The sequence below is a fragment of the Typopeltis vanoorti genome, chromosome 20, assembly GCF_054136105.1.
Source record: "Typopeltis vanoorti isolate ZY-2024b chromosome 20, IOZ_Tvanoo_1.0, whole genome shotgun sequence".
Lineage (NCBI taxonomy): Eukaryota > Metazoa > Arthropoda > Arachnida > Uropygi > Thelyphonidae > Typopeltis > Typopeltis vanoorti.
Window position 1 is genome coordinate 47,627,703 of NC_143568.1, and position 13,862 is coordinate 47,641,564.

General features: G+C 34.0%; 1 protein-coding gene across 1 annotated transcript in view; it reads right to left on the reverse strand.

The window, feature by feature from the left end:
• Positions 1 to 1,839: 1,839 nt before the first annotated feature.
• The window catches only part of mRpL55 (mitochondrial ribosomal protein L55), a 71,059-nt gene continuing 59,036 nt past the window's right edge, over positions 1,840 to 13,862 (reverse strand). The window contains exon 3 of the mRNA XM_090409724.1: positions 1,840 to 2,215. Coding sequence (XP_090265850.1) covers positions 2,072 to 2,215 — 144 coding nt within the window. The 3' untranslated portion in view covers positions 1,840 to 2,071. The remainder of the gene's footprint in view (positions 2,216 to 13,862) is intronic.

The following is a 13,862-nucleotide window of genomic DNA, read 5'->3' on the forward strand; positions in this document are numbered from 1 at the left end:
CTACTGCCAGCAAAACAATCAACTTTACATTACAGCCAATCTCCTGCTTTCTCAATACCTGGCTCACATTTTTACATGAGATGTTTTTAAAGAGATTATCACTGTGAAAGTCTCCACAGCTCAGCTAGTAACAATAGTAACCTTTGGTTGGAGATGCCTGGGTTTGAATTCTATCTAGAATGCAAGGAAAAAACCTTTATAAGGACTTTTCAACTGAAAATGAATTAGCCAGATCCATGCAGAGGATGACAGAGTTTCTCCTCCTGGAAACTCAGGATTTCCATTCTACAACAAAAGCAAATTGATCATAAGCTATTTACACTTAGGTACTTTCACTACATTGTAGTCTAAAAAGCTCCTCCTTATGCATCGCTTAAACATCATTTTCATTACCAGATAACTTAATGGAAATTCTAGGGAACATGAAATATGTCTTCAGAGTAGTGTTCATAGGTTATCTGTGCAATGCCTTTCCCCAGAAGCACAGCACATGAGGTAACTTCCAAATTTTTCAGTTTCACCTTTAACTACAGTAACTGGAAAACTGGGAAATTTTTTTCACATGATAGTCTCTCTCTTTCTCTGCTTTGAATGAAACAAATAACACAAAGTTCAAAGTAAGAATTATAATTAGCAGTTGTGACTCACCTGTTAAGATATAAACTGTTAACTCACACTTTCTTTTGGAATGATTTAAAATGCTAATGAAACAGTAGTCTAACTGTATAGTTATGGTTTTAATTCTGTATGCTACCCATTTAGATTCTATACTTAAAAATCTCAGTAGTGGTAGTACACAGTTAACATTCACTGTAACAAACTGCCAAAACCCATAACAGCAGTGCTACTGTGACACAAATGGACCATAGCCAACCATTATAATAAACTATTCCTTTGGTTCCTGCAAGTTTACTATTGTGGGACTTAAGTGTATTAGCTGAACAATTAGTTATAATTTTTAATATTATAGTAAATCATTAATATTTTTCATTGTTTTTACTGTTAATGCTATAGTGTTTTCTATCATTAGTATTAAAAATATTACATCAGTGCATCTGCCTGTTATGATATCAATTTGTCTGTATTTAACAAAACTGCTATTTGTGCCTACATTTCCCTAGATGATGAACTCCTACATCTCACACTTAATTCTCAATGCTACTCACTCTGAGTTGTCCCTATTTCATAAAAGTATGGAATTGTGACTACCTTTACCATTTTTGAGTAGTTTCATGAGTAATAATTCACTGCCATGACATCTGCATCTGCCTGTTATGATATCAATTTGTCTGTATTTAACAAAACTGCTATTTGTGCCTACATTTCCCTAGATGATGAACTCCTACATCTCACACCTAATTCTCAATGCTACTCACTCTGAGTTGTCCCTATTTCATAAAAGTATGGAATTGTGACTACCTTTACCATTTTTGAGTAGTTTCATGAGTAATAATTCACTGCCATGACAACATTTGAAATTTTATATATATTTTTCTTAAAATGTTTATGAGCAGCTAGTTAAAATCCAAGTTTCCCAAAATCATTTAGATGGCACAGGACTGCATTTGGTAGGTCAAGCCTAAACTTTATAAATGTTGCAGAATCATATGCAACATACTAGTTTTTTTCAGTTCTTTGTAGTTCAGTCATGTTTTTTTAAGACAGAATACAAATTTTTGTAAACTATATTGGCAAAGAAATACTTTCAAAATTGTTGATAAAATCTCGGATCAATGTCACTGGCATTCTGAATGGAGTGTTTTTAATTACACTTCAAATTATCAAGTAGAGTTTTTGTAACTGTGTTAAAAAAAAGTATCTAATCAATTTATTAACCACTTATCTTTTGTACAATTTTATTACACTTAGTTTGATGACCAAAGTATGGCACAAGATTCTGTAATAATGTCCATTTATATTATATATGTAAGATGTATCATGAAATCTTGAGGATGTTCCTGTAGAAGTAAAATTAAAATGTTCTAATTTCTTTAATGTTTCCTTCCTTACTTTAAATTTTCAAATTTATTCAATGAACTGAAAAAAAAGTTAAACTGCAGTATAAATTCTACTACTTCCTCCAAAGATAACTATATTTCTTAATATCAAATGTTTCCACCATATCTTCATCTATTGCAACTTTATCCTTTGGCCTCCGTTTCTTAAGATGGAGAGCCCTTTGTTCAGGAGTCATTTCAGTCAAATTTATAGGCAACTGGAAAAAAAAATAATAAATAAATTTTAATTTTAATAAATGCAGAACAAAAGTATCCAAATTAGCACAGTGAGTTACTACACTTTTCTACAATTCTAATTATATGAATCCAGAATTATATTATAATACCAGTTCATTTTTCCATTAATCTGTCAGTAATGCTATGCTGGCAGAAATAAAACTGTGAACCAAACAATAAACTAAATCTGTTTCAGGCAGTCACCCACCCAGTTACATAATGACAGTGTTACTTTAATGACATAGCCAATGTTCCCTCTAAGCTGTGCACATGCATACAAGTCAAAAAAGGGAGCACATATGTCTACTAACTGTGAGCAAAAAATTTTTTGCTTTCAGAATTTCTAATTTACAGTCAGTCATTTTTGAATGTACTATAAAAATGAATTCTATGATAAATCATACTTGTCTCTTGTTTAGTAATTTCTCGTGTCTCTACTCCAATATTACTCTAACCTATTCCAACAATACAATCTAATTAGTTATTTTTAACCCATGCCACGTGGACAGGGTGACTTCATCAAGTTTCAGAGGTATAATAAATTTAGTTTAATCCTTTATCCAAGTGTGAGCAAACAATGTTTGTTTGCACCTGAAAATATCTTCAGGACTGAGGTAAGGTAGTACAACACCAGGCAACTCGTAGCAAAGGTGGACCAAGCTACTATCACTCCTATCTCAGTATCTCCCATAGTGCAAAACACATCTCCTTGCGGATATGTATAGTGTTATGCATTAAGGGAAGGGCCACTAACCAGACTAGTTTCGACTTTTATTGAGGTCTCGTCAGTGGGAGCCAGTCCCAGAGGTGGAGAAACCAAGGCAGAAGCAATGGAGAGGTCATCTTTACATAGCAAGGAGATGTGTTTTGCATTATAGGAGATACTGAGATAGGAGTGATAGTAGCTTGGTCCAACTTTGCTACAAGTTGCCTGGTGTTGTACGACCTTACCTCAGTCCTGAAGATATTTTCAGGCACAAACTTTGTTTGTTCACACTTGGATAAAGGATTAAACTAAATTTATTATAGTCTAATTAACCAAGTGCAAGATAAACTTTCAGAGGTATGTTTGTTTACCAATGTCTACTGTCTAAACAGTATAGCCACTTGAACTCGTCCACAAATGGTGATGGATTTGTGTACATACATGGATTTAAGCAAATTAATTTAATTTAACACTCACAATTTTACAGGTTATCTCAACTAAAAAAGAGCAACATTAATATGAGAATTATTACAGTAGCTATTTACTAAAATAAAGAGCCAAAAGGCTTCAGTTTGGCAATGCAAAAATTATAAGAATCAAGTGGATATTAAATCCACCATTATTTCAAAGCTGAATAGAGAAACTATAAAAGTTTCATATGAAATTTGACCAGAGAACTTATGGGAATACACTCATCGGCATTTACGAGTTGCCCTAGTCGACCGTATAGGAGACATGATCGCTATGCCCAAGTGTCCATATATTCGCCTCCTACTGGTCCATTTTGATAAGGTTTCACTGGCCTGACAGCTGTTTCAAACTGGTTGGTTTTTGTCATAGACCAGGCAGAAAAGAAACCTTAAGAGAGCAAAAACTCTCTTTCAGTACTAAGAAACTTGGTATAACGTCCAGCTAGGACAACTCGTAAATGCCGGTGAGTGTATTCCTCTAAGCTCTCTGGTCAAATTTCATACAAAACTTTTATAGTTTCTGTATTCGGCTTTGAAATAATGCTGGATTTAATATCCACTCGATTCTTATAATTACATTAGCTATTTTATAGTGCATTAAACCCTCAAAAAGTCACAGTCAAAATTAAAATGCAAAAGAACAGCAAATTCATTTAAATTTGGGCATCTGGACAAATGTAACAATTTTTTTATAAAATAATGTTTGTTTAAGTAACTGATGGAGTAAGCACATAGAAATATTTAGCAGGCAACGTACAAGATCTTATACCAAATACTTATCACCAATTTTAGGTGTAATAAATTAAGAGTCTTTGGCTTGTCTTTGCTATTGTGAGCACGAGCTACTTCACACAATGAGTATGAGACTGGAAACTTGCATATAAAATGTTTTTCATGTGCACATGGGCTGGCAAAAATTAAAGAGAATATTGGATGCAGCTTATTCACATTGTTAGATAGGGGAAAAAATCTCTGAAGTTACTAACTGAAAAGCACGAAGAATTCAATAAATCAACACAAGTAGCACTTATAGACTACAGGAAAGTGTTGGAATGGGTGAACAGAAATCAACTTTTACAAACGTTTTTTGAAAACTCAAACTAATTAACATAGCAGTCTCCAATCTTGGGGCACTTAAGGGTCAAAGCTGTATAGCTGAAAGGAGAACTCTAAATAACCTTTAAAAGAATGCAGAGAACCGACCATGGCTTATGAAGACTTCTGACCTAATGTTCAATCCTCACCTTCTCGTGGTGCACCCTATTAGGTACCTACCTGGATACTGAATGAACGAGGATGGCTGGCAATTTGGGATTTAGCCGAACAAATTGTATTCTTATTGGCTTAAACCAAAATACAAATGATTGTACAACATAACAAAATTTCATGCTAGGGTGTCACTCAGTTAAGCAAGGTCCCCGTTGTTTTCACCAGGGCGAACAACAAAAAAGTCAGCTACCGGAACAAATCCTAAAACACACCGACTCAATATCACCAGAGTTCAAGATCAGTACTATCAACATAAGAAGCCTGAATGGCAAAGAAATGGAGCTAGCTGAGGAATTGGATAAGTACCAGATCGACATAATAGGGGTAACTGAAACAAAAAAGACAAAAACTGGTGAGATCTTTCTGAGCAATAAATACAAAATGTTATATTCGGGCAATGACAATCAAGGAAAAGAAAGGAGTAGCCACAGTATTCAACACTAAATACGAGGCTAATCTTCTTGAATGGCGGGCAATCTCAAGTAGAGAAATGTGGACAAATAATGGGGAACTGGACAATGAGAATTATTTGTGCCTATGGGGCCACAGAAGGGTCTACTAAAGTACGTGGAGGAATTTTTGAGGCTTTAGAGAAAGCAACTGACACGATGAAAAAGTAAAAATTGGTCCTTCTTGAGGATCTAAATAGCAGAGTACCCTTTCTTTTAAGGTTACACGGTGATCAGAATTCATATTTCTGAATTTAGAGACACAAAACACATGTGTTGAATTGCGTATCAAGGATTTAGGCCTAGCATGGCCTGTTCAGGCCTTAGAAGTCATCGTTTAAGAGGACGTCCTGGTTTTCTTTTTCCTAATAGCTTGTACTTTAAGGCTTGTTTTGGTAATCTTTCTGTTTTCATTCTTTGAATGTGTTCCATCCATTTATGTTTATATTTTTAAATTTTTTCTATTACTGGTTCTTGGTTTAATTCTTTCATAATATCTTCGTTTCTTTTGTGATCAAATAGGATATACTTCGCAGTTTTTCTCATAAACTTCATTTCTGCTGTTGTTAATCTTTGTTTGTCCTTTTGTTTTATTGTCCAGATTTCGCTTCCATACATTAAGACTGGTAGGGCTAATGTATTGTATACTTTTAGCCTGGTTTGTTTTTGAACTAGGTTTGTTTTAAATATAGAGTTAATTACCTGTTATTTTTAAATATTTTGCAATTTTTATGTTTATATCTTTTTCATTTTCATATGTGATCATATATCCTAGGTAGTTAAATGAATTCACCTGTTCTAAGATCTTGTTATCTATTACTATTTTAGTTCTTGCTGGATCTTGTCCTTTAAATGCCATAGTTTTTGATTTTTCTGTTGATATTATCATACCATAATCTTTGGATATCTCATTTAGATCTAAAATAGCTTTCTGTAAGTTATCTTCAGAATTTGTAATTATTATTTGGTCGTCGGCAAAGAGGAGAGTGTTTAATTCCTTGATGTAAATTTTTATTCCATTTTATCATTATTTCATTTAGGTAATTATTAAAAAGTTGCTGAGAGGGGACATCCCTGTCGGACCCCTTGGTTTATCTCTCTCGTATATGATAGCTCGTGATTAAATCTTATTTGTATTGGATTATTTTCACATATACTTGTGATAGCTTTTAGGATTATATTTGGTATTTGTCTTTCTTTTAATATGTTAAATAATATGTTTCTTTTAACTTTGTCAAATGCTTTTTTCAAAGTCAATAAATGCAATATGTGTTTTTAAATTGTATTCTCTTCTTTTCTCTATTATTAATTTTAGGCAAAAGGCCGGGTCTATACATGATCGTCCTTTTCTAAATCCATTCTGTACTTCTAGAATAAAGTTTTCGGAATATTTCATTAGTTTGTTATTTAAGATTCTGCTATATATTTTGTAACAGGAATTTAGTATACCGATACCTCTATAGTTTTTAGGGTCATCTCTATTACCTCTTTTAAAGATAGGAATCACAATTGCTTTTTTCCATTCTATTGGGGGGGGGGGGGGGATACCAGTTGAGTAAATTTTATTTAAAAATAATAAGAGTCTTTCTTTGAATCTTGTTCCTGCGTATTTATATAGTTCTGAACCTAGCTTATCTTCTCCAGGTGATTTTCCGTTTCTTGTTTCTTTCAGGCTGATTTCTAATTCTTCTTTAGTTATTTCCTTTTCATCTTCATTAATTGTTTGCCATTTGTCTTTTTTAAAATATTTGTCTGTCCACAGTTCTGTGTAGTAATTTAGAAATTCTTCTAATTTCAGTTCAGTGTTTAGTTTTATGTTTTCTTTGGTATCTGCATTTAAGTGTTTCAAAATCTTATATACGTTGGGTCTTGTTTTATATAAATCATGTTCTAAATTAGAAACAAATTTATTCCATGATTCTCTATGTCTTTTTCTGACTTCTCTTTTAGCTATGGCTCTTATTCTTTTATATTCTATTTCATCTTCTAATCTTTTACTGCTTAACCATTTGTGATAGGCTTCTTTTTTCTTTTTGATTATTTTTTTGATTGTATCATCCCAGATCTTCAGTTTTTTTCTTTTATTGAATTTTTTTGGTCTTTCCTAAGCTTTCATTTGCTGCTGCATTTAGTATCGTTTTTATATTAAGCCATTCTATTTCTATTTCTTCATTTTCTTTTATTTTATCTAGATATTGGTTAATTCTTTGTTCATATAGCCATTGTACATTTGTGTCGTTCATTAGTCTAGTTTTATAAAGAAATGTTTCAATTTTTCTTTCTGTTCTTGTTACTTGTAGATGTGTTGAAATTATTATTTTAATTATTATTAATAAAAAAAAAACATGACGTTTCAACCCCTGTATTGAGGTCATCATCAGAAAGATACATGTATATAGGAAAGCAAGCTACATGCTCTTGCACTCTATAAAGGTAAATTAAATCTACGCTATTAATTAATCTTTTTCTTAGCCTGACCTCTAGTGATAAAAAAATAAATTAATTAAATTAAATAAAAAACTACAATAAACTCTGCTAAAGTCCTCCTGTACTAAAATTACTATGATTCTTCTGCATTTGTACAGTTCAAGTTGCTATTAAATGTTAAGGGGGGAAAAAAACACACTTCACCAAGTCTTCTTGTATTGAGATTTTTCTTTGGCTTGTTCTAGTTGCTATAAAGGTTACAAATGGGTCCTCCACATCCTTGGAATGGTTAGACCATCATTTCTGTTCAGATTTGGATTATGTTTGAGCATTTCACATGCTTCTTTAAATTTCCTCTCAAATCAGGTTTTGGTGCAGTGTAGGGACTTGGTACCTTTCCAATCAATTCTGTGGTATGTTTGGAGAACGTGGTCAGAAAGGCCGGTTTTACCAAAATGGATGTATTTAATGTGTCGTTTGTGTTTGTCCTTCCTAATTGGGATGGTTCGCCCTGTTTCCTCTATGTATGGTAGGTTACATGTGCATTGTATTTTGTAAGCCCCTGGGTGGGCTAGGTGTGGAAGAACTGAGTAGGTGTCTTAATTTTGTGGGGGGGTTTAAAGGTGGTTTTTGATGTTGTATTTGTATAGTGTTCTGTCTATTTTTTTGGAAATGCCTCTAACATAAGGTATGGCAATAGCATTCTTGAAATCTTTTTTGTTTTTAGTGGTATCTCTGTGGAGGATCTTGTGAATATTTTTTTTACTGTATCCATCTTTCATAAATGTATGGTTGATGATCTTGTATTCCTGGTTTAGAGCCTGTTCATTTGAACAAATCTTTTGAGTCCTGTGTTTAAGGATGCTTATGACTACTAGTTTTTGTGTTGAGTGGTGATAAGAATTTTTGTGTATGTACTGGCCTGTGTGTGTAGGTTTGCAGTAGACTGAGAAGGAGAGACAGCCTGAGGGAAGACGTGACGAGTGTGTCTAGAAACAGAAGAGTTTTTTTTTTTCTATTTCAATGATGAATTGGATGCATTTGTGTTGTTTGTTCAGGTGGCTAAGGAATGTATTTAGTGCTTCGCGACCATGCGGCCAAATGGCGAAAATATCATTGGCATATCTGAGCCAAATTTCAGACTTTAGGCACGCTGACTCTAGAGCTAGTTGCCCAAAGTCTCTCTTCCTTTTCCCTAACAATTTGAAAACATTGTTCAAGATTTTTTCCTTGTATGCTGTTTCTTTCAAGTTATCTTTAAGGCCTTGCCTAAACTGATTAAATAGCAACTATTTCATTTGAAGAGAGGATCTCTCTTCAGATGAAACATTAAATTTATAAGCAATGCTCCAAAGTCTGTGGTAATACTCTGAAACAGACTCCCTATTAACTTGAATGCACTGATGAATTTTCAAAATGTTAGGCCCTAATTCTCTTACACTTGAAAATTACAATATTAGCAAACTTAAATGTTGCATAACTGTCAGTGTCTCTCAGCAAAGGAGATGTGTTTAAGAACATTTTAGCTTTGTCCAATAATTTATTACGAAGTAAGTATAATTAACAAATGAAAATCTGACAATTTTCATAAATCTCTAATTTTTTCTGCATATCTAAAAAATGTTTCTATGTTTTGACTACTATCACCTGAGAAAGAAGGTATTGTTATAATGTTCCTTATATCCTATCCTCGTACTTATAGCAAGCTCACCACTAATCTTTACTTATTTTTCCTTTCTCTCTCTCACATGTACGTAACTCTTTTGTCTCTTATTAAATTAATATATTTCTTAGGATCTCTGCAGTCTTATTGGCCTCTCTATGCTCTAAATGTCAATTTATCACACAACAGTCTGATGGAGTTCACCCTATAAGTATTAACACATTTATTTCTTTTGCTGCACCAGCTAATACCTAGGATAGAAAGGATTCTTGCTCAGGGTGACCCCTTCAAAGAGACAATGATAATTTGATCAAGATTAATCTTATTCCTCTGCTTGCTTATTTCTTTCTCACAGCCGTGGCTCGCTTAATATATTTATACTCATGGGTTTATCCCGCTTAGTTTGTTGATGATTTTATGAGTGGTAGTTTTGAATTCACATAACATAAGCAGATCAGGCAAGTACATGAATGAAACAATTTAATGAGCTTTAAGGTGATACATAATAATACAATTCAAGCAGGTTAATATGGTAGCACTCAATTTAGTTCAAAGGCTCTAATTAATTTGTACTAATCACACATACTAAATTGCAAATAACACTAATTCAATCATAAAGTATAAAATTCATAGGTCATCATCATGCCATTCTGATACACGTGGCCATCAGTTAACACAATAGCACAATTTACACATTAAGTTTAACATAATCAGATATCTACTCGGCCTCGTGGGCTAACAAATCTTAACACTGTTTCGGACCTATACCTAGTTGTAGGCTACTCTTACAGTCCCTTAAGTTCAGTCCAATATAAATGTCCTCACAAGGAATTCACACTCTTCTATAACTGGAATTAGTATTTCAAAAGTCTACATTACCATGTCTGTCCTTGAATTCTTAAGACTTGTTCCTGCCTTGTCTGGTCATCAAGGCCTTCAATATAGTCGCTTTAGAGGATATCTTCCGTAAAATCTGTGCGAGTAGAATCTCTGCAAGAAACCGGGGGGGGGGGGGGGCAAGGTGACATCGCCTTGATTGGAGCGGCATCAATTTGGTTTGTCTGTTGCACGATGTCGCTCAGCTATCCAGTGCACGGATATAGCTTGGCCCAATACCAACGCTACGACAGACGATCCAAATGCCTTCTGCGATAAGCCAGGAACTCCCCCCAACAACGACGAGCTCGACCGCTCTCCGAGAGATCAGGAACCAGGAATAAAAAGATTTGGAATTGTACTTGCAAGGCCTTTTTGTTTAACTCTTGGTTCTCGGCAAATCTCGAACTTTGCGATTCGCGCCAACGTATGCTAACGTCGATCACCTTAGCTCCCTCTATTTTTTTTCGCAAGTGTGTCTGCCTTCCTTTCTTGGAAGATGCTTAGGTTTCCTTTTTTTCCAATACTTCTCTCCCGCCCTTCTTTTCCATAATGCAGGACGGCAAAAGTGACCCTTGAACCCTGACTCATAGGCCTTGCTAATTTAGTACTAGAGACTGGCTTTTTCAAATGGATTTGCCAGCTTACATCTCTATATCTGGTTCACACTTAATACAGATTATATATAAAATATAAAAGCTTATTATACAAATTCATGAAATTCCTAAATTTTAAGTGTTTTGTACTTGTAAACAGCTTACACTTATCCTATTGCCAACGTTCCATATTCTCTGCCTTAGTTGTATTTAAGGTTGTGACCTGAATATTTTATAATAAACATTTCATAGCTTATTCAGGACACAACAGTATTACTAAAGTTGGATTAACTAACTTAAAAAAAATTCCTCATCTTTTATTGAAGAAACTTCACTACTAGAATTACTATCTCCTGTAGCCATTTTACTTGAGTCAAGATTTACTTTCTGGAGTCTAAAATAAAGTTAAATCACAACCAATCCTCTAAGTCTGCTGTGCCATTTGTTATAAAGAGGGATTATTTATTAATTAATTATTATCAATCCTCATTTGTTATGAGATTTTCGCTGTAATGATTATTTCTATTTCCGAGTGTTTTTATATATATATATGCACGAGGGTTTAATTCCGATTGGTGCAATGACTTTTAACTGTTTCTTTTAAAATCCAAAAAAATCACTGACTCAAGACCAAATATAAATTATACACATTTAATAAAACAAAAACAATATATCCACTTCAAATAAAATTACACAACTAACTACAAAATTTGATATTTTAAGGATACTTGTGACATAAAGATTGAATAATATAAGCACATAAACACAAGAAAGATATTTAATTAGCCAAATATTTCGGTCTGAAAATTGCAGACCATCTTCAGTGGCAATACAAGAACAGTTTTAAAAAATACAAGGTGGAATACTAACAATAGATCATTTAAAAACAGAACAAGCTGAGTGATGTTATATCACTAAGTATTAAAGGGAATATTATTAAGCAGAGACATGATTGAAATAAAGATATTAATTAATAATATTAAATAACAAAATTAATATGAATTAATGAGTTATCCTGATTAGACTTTCCCAGATTTTGATACAGATATACAGTCATTCCGATTCAGGTTGGGACGATGGAGTAATGCCTCTACTATAAATCTGAGATTTATGAAAATGGTCAGATGTTCATTTGTTAATTATACTTACTTCGTAATAAATTATTGGGCAAAGCCAAAATGTTCTTAAACACATCTCCTTTGCTGAGAGACACTGACAGTTATGCAACATTTAAGTTTGCTAATATCGTAATTTTCAAGTGTAAGAGAATTAGGGCCTAACATTTTGAAAATTCATCAGTGCATTCAAGTTAATAGGGAGTCTGTTTCAGAGTATTACCACAGACTTTGGGGCATTGCTTATAAATTTAATGTTTCATCTGAAGAGAGATCCTCTCTTCAGATGAAATAGTTGCTGTTTAATCAATTTAGGCATGGCCTTAAAGATAACTTGAAAGAAACAGCATACAAGAAAAAGGTTAAAAATCTTGAACAATGTTTTCAAATTGTTAGGGAAAAGGAAGAGACACTTTGGGCAACTAGCTCTAGAGTCAGCGTGCCTAAAGCCCAAAATTTGGCTCAGATACGTCAACGATATTTTTGCCATTTGGCCCCACGGTCGCGAAGCACTAAATACATTCCTTAGCAACCTGAACAAACAACACTCCTTCCGACTACTAACCGCACTGAAACTTGCCTAACTTTTTGCATGAGCCATTAGTAGAAGAGACGCTACCAATTGCCCAATCTCTTCAAGGGGGGGGGGGCTCTGCCCCCCTTTTGAAGACTCGACACTCAGGGGCTACTCTGAGTGTTGAGTCTTCGAAATTCGAGTCATCAGAATTCAAGGAGAACCGGCCTACCAGTCCGGAACATTGGGGGGGGCATAGTCTTGAAGCCCCCTAACATCACCTGCATAAATTAAGAGCTGAAATTAACATCTCCAATTTCAATATCAGATTTAATGCCACTTTCTTCATGATGTGTTCCATATAGATGACGAATAACAGGAGATAATGTGCACCTTTGTCTCACACTTGATTTAACATCAAACCATATTCTACCTCCTTCAGTTTAACTGCTGAATTACAATATAGACTATGAATTTTGTCCCATGGTATCAGTTACTGAATGGGAAAAATGCCAGTAATGCGTGGGAATCTTTGAAAAAGTGCATAAATGAGGCAGTATCTGAATGTATCCCTAATGATGTGAAAAGAACATCGCAAGAATAAGAGTGAGAGGAGTTATGAAATATATAAAATGCAGGCCAGAAAAATAAAGAGTATTGCGCAGAAAGGTACTTGGAGTACGAAAAGAAATTGGCTTGCAGGCTAAAGGCAATCCAAAAAAATGTTATCATGATCTCCCTAGCAAAAGAAAGAATGAATGTGGAAGAATAACTTTACTGAATGCAGATGGTACTCTAGTATCAGAAGCTAATGAGATTGTTCAATTAATGAGTGCCTTACTTTGCTAAGATCATATCAACCAGGTGTATGTAACATGGTGTATATAGTGTTACTGCCACATTGGATGAAGAGTTAAAGGTGCATGAAAATGAGATTGACGAGCTGTTGGATAACCTGGAAAAGAACTTGTCAATAAGGAAAGATGAAATATCAGCACATTTGCTAAAGGAATGTTCAATCAAACTGGCTAGCACTTCACATGTTTGCATAACTTGAGTCTCAGCTCAGGAAGGATACCACAGGAATGGAAGGAATGTATGATAGTTCCATTGTACAAGGGTGGAGCAAAAACGGATGTGTCTAGCTACCAACCTATCAGTATCGATACAAAATAAATAACGGAAAAAACTCAGGTAGAAAGATTATTTAATAGTATAATTTTCGCCTGTGTGTCACAGGCATCTTCAGTACATTAAGCTCAAAATTAAACACTAACTGACAATTCCAAAAAGCGCCACCTAAGTAGCTGGTGTAAGATAACTAAAAAGGTCAATAACTTTCCTAAAAAAAAAAAAAAAAAAAAAAAAAAATTAATACAATAAAAAGTTAGGAAAGATTAGCTGATTTGTAAAGTACTATCTCCCATAAAGGGGATAGACGTAAGCCGTCGGATCTGTTTAAGTTAGGAGAATGAAGTAGAGTTTCACATGTTTCTTTATAAAGGCATTCCATGAGAAACTGACTTTTGTGAAGAACTCTTGT